This window comes from Monodon monoceros, unplaced genomic scaffold (assembly GCF_005190385.1).
Source record: "Monodon monoceros isolate NGI ecotype Baffin Bay Population unplaced genomic scaffold, NGI_Narwhal_1 Super_Scaffold_21, whole genome shotgun sequence".
NCBI classification, from domain to species: domain Eukaryota; kingdom Metazoa; phylum Chordata; class Mammalia; order Artiodactyla; family Monodontidae; genus Monodon; species Monodon monoceros.
In genome coordinates, this window is record NW_021703778.1 from 75,218,279 (window position 1) to 75,231,991 (window position 13,713).

General features: G+C 37.3%; 1 protein-coding gene across 5 annotated transcripts in view; it reads left to right on the forward strand.

Annotated features, from left to right (window-relative positions):
* Positions 1 to 13,713, forward strand: part of NEO1 (neogenin 1) — a 240,200-nt gene that overhangs the window by 170,141 nt on the left and 56,346 nt on the right. For 3 of the 5 annotated variants that reach the window (XM_029239259.1, XM_029239256.1, XM_029239257.1), the window contains exons 8-9: positions 5,028 to 5,247; positions 12,288 to 12,442. In XM_029239259.1, coding sequence (XP_029095092.1) covers positions 5,028 to 5,247; positions 12,288 to 12,442 — 375 coding nt within the window. The remainder of the gene's footprint in view (positions 1 to 5,027; positions 5,248 to 12,287; positions 12,443 to 13,713) is intronic. The other 2 variants (XM_029239260.1, XM_029239258.1) reach the window with 1 other exon arrangement.

Genomic DNA, 13,713 nt, shown 5'->3' on the forward strand with positions numbered 1-13,713 from the left:
ATCGCAGTTGCTTCTCTTGTTGCGGAGCACGGGCTCTAGGCGCACAGACTTCAGTAGTTGTGGCTTGCGGGCTCAGTAGTTGTGGCTCATGGGCTTCGTTGCTCCACAGCATGTGGGATCTTCCTAGACCAGGGATCGAATCCGTGTCCCCTGCCTTGGCAGGTGGATTTTTAACCACTGCGCCATCAGAGAAATCCCTGTAGTAGTATCTTATTGTGATTTTAATTCACATTTTCCTAATGACATTGATGTTAAACACATTTTCACATGTGTGTTGGCCATTTGTATGTTCTTTTTGGTGAAATGACTTTTCAAGTCTTTTGCCTGTTTTTAAATTGGCTTGTTTTCTTACTAATTTATAGAAGTTGATTATATATTCTGATCCTGAATATATATTCTGAATTATATGTTCAAGTCCTTCATCAGATACACGCTTTGGAAATATTTTCTGCCAGTCTCTGGCTTATCATTTACTTAGTTATGTTTTCCTTAATGTGCTGAAGTTTTTATTTCTAATAAAATACAATTTATCTGTTTTTTTCTTCTGTATCTTGTGCTTTTGTTATCATGTCTAAGAATACTTTTCTAACCCAAGGCACAAAGACTTTCCCCTATATATTTTTTCAGAAGTTTTAGTTCTTCTATTAAGTCTAGGAGCTGTTTTGAGTTAATCTTTGTATGTGGTGTTAAGTAAGGATCTAAGTTCATTGTTTTGCATGGGGATATGTAGTTGTACCAGCATCAGTTGTTGAAAAGACTGTTCTTACCACATTGAAACTTCTGGGCACCTTAGCTGAAAACCAGTTGACCACAAATATAGGGGCATACTTCTGGACTCTCAGTTCTCTTTCACTGATCTATATGCCTATTCATATGCTGGACTGTCTCAATTACTAGAGCTTTATAGTAAGTTTTGAAATCGGGTAATCCAAGTCCTCCAACCATTTGCTTCTTTTTCAGAATTATTTTGGCTATTCTAGATCTTTTGCAGATCTTAATATTAAATTTTAGGGGCAGCAAATCATCTTAACAACATTAAGTCTTCTAATCCATGAACATTTATTTATTTAGATGTTTTCATTTAGATCTTTATTTATTGAGAGTTTAAAAAATTTCTCTCAGCAATGAGTTGTAGTTTTCAGGGTACAAATCTTACGCTTCTTCCATTAAATTTATTCTTAAATATTTCATTCTTTTTTGATGCTGTTGTAAATGGAGTTGTGTTCTTAATTTTACTTTTGGATTGTTCATTCCTAGTGTATAGAAATAGAGTTGTTTTTTATATATTGATCTTGTATCCTATGACCTTGCTAAACGTATTTATTCGTTTTGGCAGCTTTTTTTTTTATCCTAGATTCATTAGGGTTTTCTACTCAGTTAATTATTAATTACAAATAAAAACAGTATTACTTTTTCCTTTTTAATCTTTATTCAGTTTTTCTTGCCTTCTTGCACTGGCTTGGACCAGTGCAATGCTTAATATAAGAAGTGGGAGCTAACATCCTTGTTTCCAGTGTTGGGGAAAAAGCATTTATTCCTTCACCATTTAAGTATAATGTTCACCATAGGTTTTTTAGGTCTAGGAAGTTTACTTCTTTTCCTAATTTGTTGAGAGTTTTTATTATGAATAGGTGTTTGATTTTGTCAAATTCTTTTTCTGCATCTATTGAGATGATCAGGTTTTTTTCTGTTAATATATATTACATTGGTTTTTGGATGTTAAACTAGTCTTGAATTCCTGTGATAAATTGTACTTGATCATGGTTTATAATCCTCTTAATATGTTACCAAATATGGTTTACTAATATCTTGTTAAAGATTTTTGCATCTATGATCATGAGGGTTCTGTAGTTTTCTTTTCATGTGGTATCTTTGGCTTTTATATCAGAGTAATACTAGCCTCACAAAATGAGTTGGAAGTGTTTCTACTCTTTTTCTGAAGGAGTTGTGAAGGATTAGTATTAATTCTTCTTTTAAATATTTGATAGCATTCACCAGTGAAACCGTCTGGGCTTGGACTTTTCACTGTGGGAAGATTTTTATTTATATTTTTCTATCTATTATAGTTCTGTCTAGATTTTATGTTTCTTCTTGAGTAGGTTTGGTAATTTTTGTCCTCCTCGGGACGTTTTTATTTCCTTTAAGTTGTCTGATTTATTGGCATAAATTTGTTCATAATATTCCCTTATAATTTTTAATATCTGTGGGATTCATAGCATTGTCCCCTCTTTTATTTTGGTAGCTTACCTCTTCTCTTAATTTCTTACCCTTGTATTTTTTTAAGAATGTGGTTAAAATTTAATTTTTTCCAGCTTTATTGAGGTATAATTGACAAATAAATGGTAATATATTTAAAGTGTACAACATAATGATTTGATACATATACATTGTGAAAGGATTCCAACATTTAAGTTAGTTAACACATCTGTCACCTCACATGGTTACTTTTTTGGGTGTGTGAAAAAGCTTAACCTGCTATATTAAGAAAAGAAAAAAAGCTTAAGGACTACACTCTTCAGTAAGGTAGAACCTTAGGTAATTCATCTGAGACTTATCTTCTGGTAAAGGTATTTTAATTTCCCTCTAAGCACTGCTTTAACTGCATCTTTTCATTTTTAATATGTTGTATTTTCATTTCATTCAGTTAAAAATATTAAAAAAAAATTTTTCTTGCTATTCATTGACTTGGGTTATTTAGGAGTGTGTTTTTTGATTTCCAAATATTTGAGGTTTTCCCAGATTTCTTTGGATTCATATATTTTGGGGCTCTTCTGTTAGATGTGTATGCATTTATAATTGGTATATTCAAAGAAGAAATACATAAAAAAATGATAACAGTTGGAGATTTCAATATCCTACTCTCAAAAACTGATAAAACAATTAGAAAGAGTATAGAGGACTTAAGCAATCCTGTCAGTCAGCTTGACCTAGCTGACATCGTAGACTCTCCACCCAGCAACTACAGACACAGATTCTTTCCAAGCACATATGGAACAATTGTCAGGATAGACTATATGCTGGGACACAAAACAAGTTTCAGTACCTTTTAAAAGGCTGAAACCATACAAAGTGTGTCTCCAACCACAACAGAATTACATATAGAGTGGCATGGACATATATACACTACCAAATGTAAAATAGATAGCTAGTGGGAAGCAGCTGCACAGCACAGGGAGATCAGTTTGGTGCTTTGTGACCACCGAGAGGGGTGGGATAGGGAAGGTGGGAGGGAGACGCAAGAGGGAGGAGATATGGGGATATATGTATATGTATAGCTGATTCACTTTGTTATACAGCAGAAACTAACACACCATTGTAAAGCAATTATACTCCAATAAAGATGTTAAAAAAAAAAAAAAAGATATCCACAGCAGGTCCATTCTTTGTCTGGAGCTTGCTTTCCCTTGCTATGAAAGTGGTAAACCCCACAAGCTCAGGGTTTTTCTCCTGTAACACCTACTGCAGGTGCAGGCATTCATCCTGGGCCCTTTGCATTGCCTTCACGAGACTTGGGGGCAAGGGGAATTGACAAAAACAAACAAGAGTCCCTGACTGCTCCCATAACTCTGAGTGGCACATCAAGGACTAAAAACTTCTATTGGCTAAATCCAGAGGCCTCTTAAGCTAAAAACCATGGCTGGTTTTAACACTCCACCACTTCCTATTCCTAGGAAGGGTGATTTAGCCTTTTTTAAATGTCAGTCTCCATATATAATATAGAGATACAATGATAGTACCTATTTCACAGAGTTGTAAGGATTGAATGAGTCCATGTAAAGAGCGAGAGTGCCATGTAGAAAGTGCTCAATAAATGGTAGCTGTCTAGAGACTTTACGTTGGTCTTCCTCTGCCTTTCCCTTGGAGAACTTATTCTCTGTGGCATATTTATTTAGACTGCCTCACTGTAAAAGATTCTCCTGTAATTCATAGACATTTTCAGGAGGTTGTCCTACCATTTCATTGAAAACGAGGTCCAGACTTGCCATGCTTTCCTCTCTGCCTCTCTTCTAATTTCCCCATTAAGGTTAGGACAGAATTCTAATTCCGTCAGTTGAAAATTGTGAGATTAAACGTATACTCCAAGGTGAAGGAGATTTTAGGTTAATATTAGGAATGGACTTCTAAAGTCAGAAGTGTCCAACAACAGAATGGGCTGACTCCGGGCATACAGACAGAGGCTTTCGACTTGCAGAGCTCCGATTTGCCACTGCTTCATCTGTCCCATCAAGTCCCTGGGGTCTGCAAGCTGTCATAATCTATTACACTGCATTGAGGACTGTACCAAACAGATATGCTACCTAATAAGTATTATATTTGTGTGACTTTGGAATTTGTGATGCACGATTTTATACTGTTGTAGTCAAATGAATTGATGAGAGGAAATGAACTATAACTTAGTGAATTGAGAAAGGTTATCAGACTTCCCTGGGTATTGCCAAATACAGAGAGCAAACTTTAATGTTAGACTCCAGTTGAAGATCTGGCTCTTGAATCTCCTGCAGAGCTAAAGGCACACACAGCTCTGTAGTGAGGTCATGATAGTCTGTGGGGCCTATGTTGAGTGTAATTAGGCCCATCCATACTATAAACATTATTCCATATTTTGATAAAGTGGGAAAAAATATTGAGGTTTTATCATATATAAGACTTTTATGTGCAAAGTTCAACAGATGTTGCATGCTGCTTTCAGAATTAAAGAAAATTACTTGGACACTGATGTGTCCTTCCGTGAAATGTTTTATTCTTAGCTGTCACACTCCCTGTCCCTTGCCGACACCCATTATAGTGACCAGAAAGTCTGCTTGCTCTGCAGTGATGTGTCTTGACTAGTGCCCATTAGTTTTCAGTAGTTACCCCTGGCCTGCATGTTAGCCTTCAGTTTAATGGCCTTTTTTATGTTCATTCATTTTATTTTATTTCCCATCGTGGTTTTGTTTATTTCTTTTTTGTTTTTTGTTTTTTCTGTTCTCTTTTTTAAAACCGTCGTGGTTTGCCCTTCATATTCCCCAATATTTGCACATGACAAGATGTTGCCATCCCAACATTACCTCCCACTTCACTGACCAGTGCCACTACTGACCATCTAGCACCAGCCACAACTGGACCACTGCCTTCAGCTCCTCGGGATGTCGTGGCCTCCTTGGTCTCTACCCGCTTCATCAAATTGACATGGCGGACACCTGCATCAGATCCTCATGGGGACAACCTTACCTACTCTGTCTTCTACACCAAGGAAGGGATTGCTAGGTAAGTGCCTGTACGTCTGGAGCCGGTTAGTTGCATCTTGTCCACCCAAGACCAGCCGTCCCCACCCTGACTCTTTACTGTGTAGAATCTCTACCAACTTTCAGTCCAGAAAATATGATCACCCAGATGACCTAGTTTTAGGTCATAGAAAGTAAATTCCTAAACAGACTGAAGTCCTGGTATTCTTTCCTGCCTCTCTGGGATGACTTGGGGAGAGAGTTATTTAAGTTAGAAGTATTAAAATGTAACCAGGGCTACCGTTTTTTCATTAAGAGTCAGTCAAGCACAACCCATAGGCTATGTCTTTCTTAGAACTTTCAGATTCTAGAAATTAAGGTAGTTATTAAAGTAATCTTAATGAATATCTGTCTGTACCCATACACGGATGTGGGTTGCTGAGCTCTGGGGTGGGGTGGGGGGGTGTCTCCTTGATGACACAAGAGTATTTAGTGACTCATTTTCCTAAAACAGCATTTCATTAAATTTCTGTCCATCTCCACCTCTTTCAGGAACTCACGTTGCCTCTCCATTGCTTTTGGAGATTCTCCAGAATCACCAGGCTGCTTTACTCCACAGTCTACCTTTGTTTTATCTATCCAACCTTATTTTCCTTTAACCCCAGTTTAGCTCACTTTCTAATGAAACCAGTCTAATTCCTGTCACAATGCAGCCTATTTTCCCAGTCTGTTCTCTTCAGTCACCTCCCCCTTGAAAAAAGCGTTTTTCAACTGAAACTAAAATTCAGTTAATCTTTCTTGGCCCAGACTAAGCCCCATGAAGCCCTCATAAATCTTTCTCTACCTTTTTCAGCACATACAGCTTTTCTCTTGTATGTATGTCTGTGCCACTGATATTGGCACTTAATTATGATAACACATGATCTAATACTACCATAGTTGTTACTCTTCTGTTATTTTATGTGTATTTGTGTTGTTTTCCCAACCAGGTTATAAACTCTTTGGGAGGTACCATGCCACATGCTGACTGTGTACTCTGAATATTGCTGAGTAGATTCCTTCATTGTGCTGTTACTTCACGCCAAAATAAGAAAACTAAAATAATCTGTCTTGGTTATGGCCCTAACCCATGAAATAAAGCTTGTATTTCTACAAGGGTGCTTAGATTTGATATATATTGTATTTAATACCAGACTGGCAAGTTCAGCAAGTATAGGCACCTTCGTCAAGTCAGTACCCCTTGGTTTAATACTCTTGAGACATCTGAGTGACGTAATTTGAGTCAGATAGGTGGAGCTGCTCCCAGGGTCATAGAATGTTCATCCGAACACCGCACTGGATGTTTGGGGAGTCACAAAGATAAGGAAACGTAGAGCTAGTCCCAGAAAGGCAAGATATTACTACCAAACAGAACCTGTCTTAAAATGTTTCCAGTAGGCTTTTAGATCGCATTGCAAACGTCATGGGATTACACAGAAGGAAAAAAGCTTTTGGTAATTCCTCAGAAGCAAGCTTATGTGCATCACAGGGCCTTTGCCCTTGTTGTTCCTTCCACCAGAACTGCATTTCCCTCACAAATAACTGTCTGGCTTCTTGTCTGTCATCCTCAGATGATCCCTTCTCAGGTCTTCCATGACTACCCACCCAGTTTAACCCCTTGGTCACTGTCGCACAGCGGGGCACTTGGTGGCTTGTTCCCAAGCCAGTTGTTAAATTTTCAGGAAATTTTGCAAACCCAATGACATGGCTCAGTAGTTCAGAATTGGGTAGAGGGAGTATTTACAGTGAGAAGTGCTACAAACCAGAGCCAGTTGTTAAACATTTACCAGAACATCACTGTAACATACCACCATATTTTGTTTTTTAGCTTTTGTGTTGTGTTTCTTCAGAACACTTAATACTCAGAAATTTTCTCTTCATATTAATGCACTCATGGTGTTTGTCTTGTTCAGTGGAGTATCACCATCACCTGGAACAGAGCCTGGCTTATAAGTAGCACTACAAGTATAAATAAATACTTGTTAAGTGAGTAATTCTAATGAATGGAGAAATAATAATTATTCAAGAAATGTTGAGATAATTAACCTCCATTTAATAGAAGGAATAAAGTTGTATCTCTGTCTTACGTATAACAACAAGTTATAGATGTATCAAGACGTATTTTTAAAACTTCTAAGTGTATTAGAAGAAAATATAGAAACTATTTTCATCACTTAATATATCTTTTAAAGGAAGACAGAAAATTCAGGAACCATATAGGAGAGATTGACAGTTTATTATATAACTGTAAAATTCCATGTGATAAAACATAATAAAAAAATCAAATTATCAACTGATAAGCTGGGAAAAAATTTAACATTTGTAGAAGATTGTATTGATATCCAGTCTATATAAAGAACTTCTACAAATCACAAGTAAAAGACATATCTCAAGAGGCAGATGGTATAAGTAGGTGCCTCAAAGAAGTTAGTGGAAAGCCCATTAAAGTTCAAAAAAAAAGTTTTCACGATTACTAACAATCTTGGAAATACAAAATGATGAGTTACCATTTTTCACATGTAAGGCTGGCAGAAATTTTAAGTTGATAATATCCAGTGTTAAGTGAGCTGAATGTTGGGATTAAATCCAATCTAGGCTCTTGGTGGTAGTATAAGTTAGAGGAGCCTTTGGAGAAGGTGATTTGGCAGAATTAAAAAAAAATTTTTAATGCACGTTCCTTTCAACCCAACAATTACACTTCTAGGTGTCTGTCCTATAGATATGCCAATATACATACACATAGGGCACTCATAAAAAATGTTTATGTAGCATTATTTGTAAGGATTAAAAAAAAACAAAGTAAATGTCCACTGGTAGAGGAATGGGCATATAGTTAATATATGTATATCCATATGAAGTATGATGCAGGAATTTTTTTAATGACTTATATCTATATATTTTGATGTGTATATAAATGCCTAGGTCAGTGATTCTCAACCAGGGACAGATTTGCCCCCCATCTCCCAGTGGGCATTTGGCAATGTCTGCTGACATTTTTGGTTATTGCAGCTGAGGTGGGAGGGGATGTTTACTGCTGTCTAGTGAGTAGAAGCCAGAGATGCTGATAAACATCCTACAATGTACAGGACAGCTCCCCCCCACCCACCAAAACAAAGAATTATCTTGCCCAAAATGTCAAGATACAGGTCTACATGCCACCTTTAGGTCTCAGGGTGGAACAGGTTTTAAGGAGGGAGAAAAACTAGGACTTTTAATTATATATACTTTTGTTTTTAATGAAAATCTGTCACTTATTAGTGAATCATGTGTTGAAATAAGCAGGGATGATTAATAAATGAAGTTGGAATTGAAAAAATGTAGAAGATAAATTGGCAGGGGCGGGAGGACAGGGCAAGTATATGTGAAGAAAGAGGAGGTGCAAGGAAGATCCAATTTAATTTGTGTTGTTGGAAGGAAGGGAAAGTAAGAAAGCTCTGGCCTAGAGTTTTTGGTCAGAATTAGTAAGAGATTACAATAAAGTGGAAGTTTGGAGCCAAGTGTTGGAATGCCAGTAAGAATTTTGACAATCAGTTAAGAAGGGACCATTTTAGACTTCTGAGCAAGTGTACACTGTGGTTTTATTAAACAGCTTTTATTAGCAGTACTTGGAGGGCACTGCATAAGATTAGAGAGGAAAAGCAGTGGAGTCAGGGAGACAGATCAGTAGTAGTTAGGTTGATCTAGGCATGTGGTAGGCCCAGATGAAGATGACAGCAGTGACTTGGAACAGACAATAAATCTGGGGAATATTTCAAAGGAATATTCTTGGAGATTGTAATAATAATTTTTGTCGCTTCATTACTTTATGATTTCTGAATAGAAGCAATGAAAGAATAGAAATAACACTAAGTCAAAGACTAGATCCCTGTTACTTGTTTTATAAACAAAACTTATTTAACCTTTATAAGTTAAATTTTCTCATCTAAAAAATGAAGGTCTTCATAGACATTATCTTCATAGACTTAAAACATTTCGATGTGAGGATATATGCCGCTGCCTGCATTTACGAATTCCCCTACTTCCTGCATTTGATAATTCAACCACCAGGTGGCATTATGTGCCTTGGTCATGAGCTATATAATTCTGTTGGGTACCTGAGTTTCCTGAAATTCCAGAGGGTTCTTCCTCTGCCATTCCACCTATGAAACGTTCACCTTTTTTTTTCAATGCCTTTAATGTAAACAGCAGTATTTTCTGTTAGCCACCAAATGGAAAGTACAGCGTAAGTTATTCCAGAAATTAATAGCATCTTAGAGTTGGACAAAGCCTTACATATCTGTTAGTCTAGTCTGGGAGCTGGCAAACTATAGACCCTGGGCCAAATCAAACTTGTTATTTTTATGGCCCAAGAGCTAAGAATAGTTTTTACATTTTCAAACGGTTACATTTTAATAGGTTATACAAGTAACTACAGTTGACCCTTGAACGACATGGGTTTGAACTGCACACATCCACTTATATGTGGATTTTTCTGTACTATGGTACAGTACTACATGATCCACAATTGGTTGAATTCCAGATTCAGAACTGTGGATAGGGAGGAGCAACTAAAGTTATACTTGGATTTTTAACTGTGGAGATGGTTGGTAATATTTTTCATTTGGCATCTTGGCCTGTAGATATTTACTATCAAGCCCTTTAAGAAAAAGTTCACCACCCTGGGCTCATTCTTTCATTTAATACATGAAGAAACTGAAGCCCAGAAAGAATTGGTGACTTTCCTACTATTCCCTAGCAAGCTAGTAGTGTTGCCAGAACTAGAATTGGAGCTCCTAACTTCTGGCCCAGCACTGTCTTAGTATAAAGTGTATCTTTTTCTTTCTCTTTTGACTCTTAGCTAAGACATTCTAACCTAAGACCCATCGTAACCTCACACATTTATGAGAATTGTCCTTCATAACTCACCCTGGATCTTTCCTGAAGTCAAAAGTTTTTTTCTAGACAGACACTTGGTTCTGGGACCTCAGACCAATCTACTGTTAGAAGCCTTTTCAGGTGCTAGATGTTTCGTCTTAGGGAATCATACCTACTACTGATTTTTTCTTATTGTAATGCTTCTGTAGAAATTTGTTCTAGGTATTTTCCCCTTTTACATAGGAACAAACAAAAAGATAAACGTGATATCATTAGTATATCATTTACACATCAAAAGGCAAATTTCCATTCATTCATTCAGTACACATTTGCGATGGTACTTCTGTGTGTGAGCCTTCTGCTAGTGCTTCTGTGGTATGTGAACATGAATGAACACTCTTTCACTTTTATTTAAAGTAAGATAGTGCCCCCCTCCCCGCCCCCGCTGTCTTTCTGAGAGAGAACTTGTTTAAAGTTTCATGTACAGTGAGCGAAACAGACTATTCTGTGCTCTGGCGTGGAGCTGTTAGTTTAATGAAATGTCAAATACCATACTTCCTTTTAGATGGCATTTGTAATTGGATCAAGTGTCAGAAACCTCACAGCATAAGAAATCAGTTGATACTCTCCTTCTAAATCTTGTGATTTAGAGGTTTAGCTGAAGAGAAAATAATATCTATAGATATCCCAAGTGTCTCTGAGCAATAACTTTTATTACCATGATATTCTTTTCCAATGGACCTAACTGACTGTAGACAGACAACCTTTATAAATACGTTGTGGGTGGGTACTGTTTGTTTGTTTTAATTAAAATAACATAATTTAAAGAACTATAGAAAACTATTGAAAAACGCTCACATCTCCGAAATGCAAATGTTCACACACAATCAGACAAATTGGCATATGGTCACGTAGAACTAAACAAATCTTAATCAGTAGCTTCAGGGAAAATTATCAGTATTTTAAAGTAAGAATTTAATTCAACAGATTATTAGGTAATTTTAAATAATTTCTTCCACAGAGTAGTTTTGGGCCCTTTTATTGCTCTCTCAAGATAGACACAGATCTTTCCTCACATGATCAGTAATTCTTAAAGACCAGCTATTTGTCTAAAGCAATTATTTTCCTTTACAATATTTGTTGAAAGCAAATATAATCTGGTTTTTGTTATAGTGAGTACAGTATACTGAGCATAATTATGGGCCCAAGTGTGGACACAGAGACCCCCAAAATAGAGCCTGGAGGCCACCTTTTTTAAGAACCTACCTGATAACTGTTTTTATGTTTTCATCTCATAACACTAGACCACTGGCCATTTGTACTGTTTGTGATAAGATTTGTTAAACATTTCAAATCAGTTTGAAAATCATTCAAGAAGATTTTTTGTTTTAAGAAATAAATTATAAAAATCAGAGGCATGGGCTTTCCTGGTGGCTCAGTGGTTGGAGGTCTGCCTGCCGATGCAGGGGACACGGGTTCGTGACCCGGTCCGGGGGATCCCACATGCCGCGGAGTGGCTGGGCCCGTGAGCCATGGCCGCTGGGCCTGCGCGTCCGGAGCCTGTGCTCCGCGGCGGGAGAGGCCACAACAGTGAGAGCCCCGCGTACCGCAAAAAAAATAATAATAATAAAATAAAATCAGAGTCATGATTAGCTTATTTTATAGACTGGATTCATTTAAATTGTTAATGTTTTGTTCTCAGTTTTGAAAGTGATAATCTCTAATTTTCTTTTTATTGAGAGTCTGTTATCCAGAAGATACACAGCATTCTTTGATACTGTCCGTGAAAATTGGGTCATACCTATAATCACCTTCTATATGTCTCCCTGAGGATAACCCCTTAAAATTCAGTGATTCCTAAAGCGTACAGAATTGGTGACCAGCTGCCCCATTTGAGATGGCACCAAGAAGACTCTTTGTGTCTTTTCTGAAAGGAAGTTGTGATTATAGCCAGCAATATCAGTAATGTTTAAGCAAGAACACCAGCGATTTATCAGACATGTATGACATTGCTCTTTGCCAGCGTCCATATTCTGTGCACTGTTTCACCCCCAAAAGTTTCCTTTTTTGAGAGTCAATTTGACTTAGATTTATTAAGATTTTGATGTCATATGGTATCTATAGGCATTACAATGAAAATGAAACTGCACATTCTGGAAATTTTCCTAATCGATCCCTCTTTCTCCAAAGGGAACGTGTTGAAAATACCAGTCGCCCCGGAGAAATGCAGGTAACCATCCAAAACCTAATGCCAGCGACTGTGTACATCTTTAGAGTTATGGCTCAAAATAAACATGGCTCCGGAGAGAGTTCAGCTCCACTACGAGTAGAAACACAGCCTGAGGGTAAGTCTCCCACCTCTCTGTCAGCCCCACCTATAGGGAGACCTGTATGAAGGGCTACCTTATATATAGCCTGGCATACCATAGGAGTGCAGAAGATAACAGTTCCTCACCTTCAAGGTCCTTACAAAATAGTTACGGGAGATCAAATTAATTCACATCAAGCAGTAGCAAATAGTGTAAGACAATATAATTCTGCTGATAGACACCCAAATTTCACTGATCCTTTAAGACTAGCTCAGATGCCTTCCTAGAACCTTCCCTCTGATCTTATCTAATATTGTATCTCGACAGTCCTAAGATACATTATCATTTTCTTCCTTGAATTATGGTTATGAATATATCTCATTAATTTTATGGCAAGGACAGAGTCTTTTCTATCCTTTTATTTCCCACCATATCTAATGCAGTGCCTCACATAGGAAGTAGGTATTTAATCATTGTTCAACGGGATTGCCCTGATCTTTATACATACCACACTCTTTGGAATCTCTTCAGGGCTTTACTTTGGACCTGCTGTCTTTTGTGCTAAATAATGTTACTTCCAGTTACATTTCTTAAGATTTTCTCCAACTGAAATGAGTGTCAAGTTGATTTATCTTAGAAATGTCTTCTGTGTCTTAAATTTTGGTTTTAAACTATAGGCCAGAAATGACAAGAAGCAGTCAAATCAGAATTAATGCTTATCTCATGAGGCTTTCTTCTACACTTTTACCTTTCAACATGAGCCACTGTTTTTCCTTGGATCCTTCTCCAGATTTCTTTTACTGTTAACTGCACTAGTGTTTCTGTATTAACAAACTTGCAGTAACAAAATTTTACTTCAGCTAGGGAGCATGGGAGATAAATTCATGAAAGCTACTGACCAGGGAACTAAGCATATTAAATGAATTTACCGCTGAAACTATGGAAATAATTCAAGGACTCTGCCTGATGGGTAGAATAGGTGAAGTCGAAAAGCTGTGGAACTTTACTTTCTAATGCTGCAGCAAATCATTTACCCGTCAAACAGTTATTGAGGACCTCCTCTACCAGGCACTGCAAAAACTATAAGAGATGCAGAGGATGGACAAGATAGGAATTCTCCCCTTAAAGAATGAGCAGTCAATATAGGAGGCCATTGATCATTCCAGTAATAGAGCTTAAAGATCAGGAATCAAACCCAAGCAAAAACAAGAGGGCCAACAGAGAGCAGGGGGCGGGGGGGGGGCAGTGTTGATTTAAGGAAAGAATGTGTTCTTGCTGCAGGGAAAGGATGTTGAATTTCATGGTTA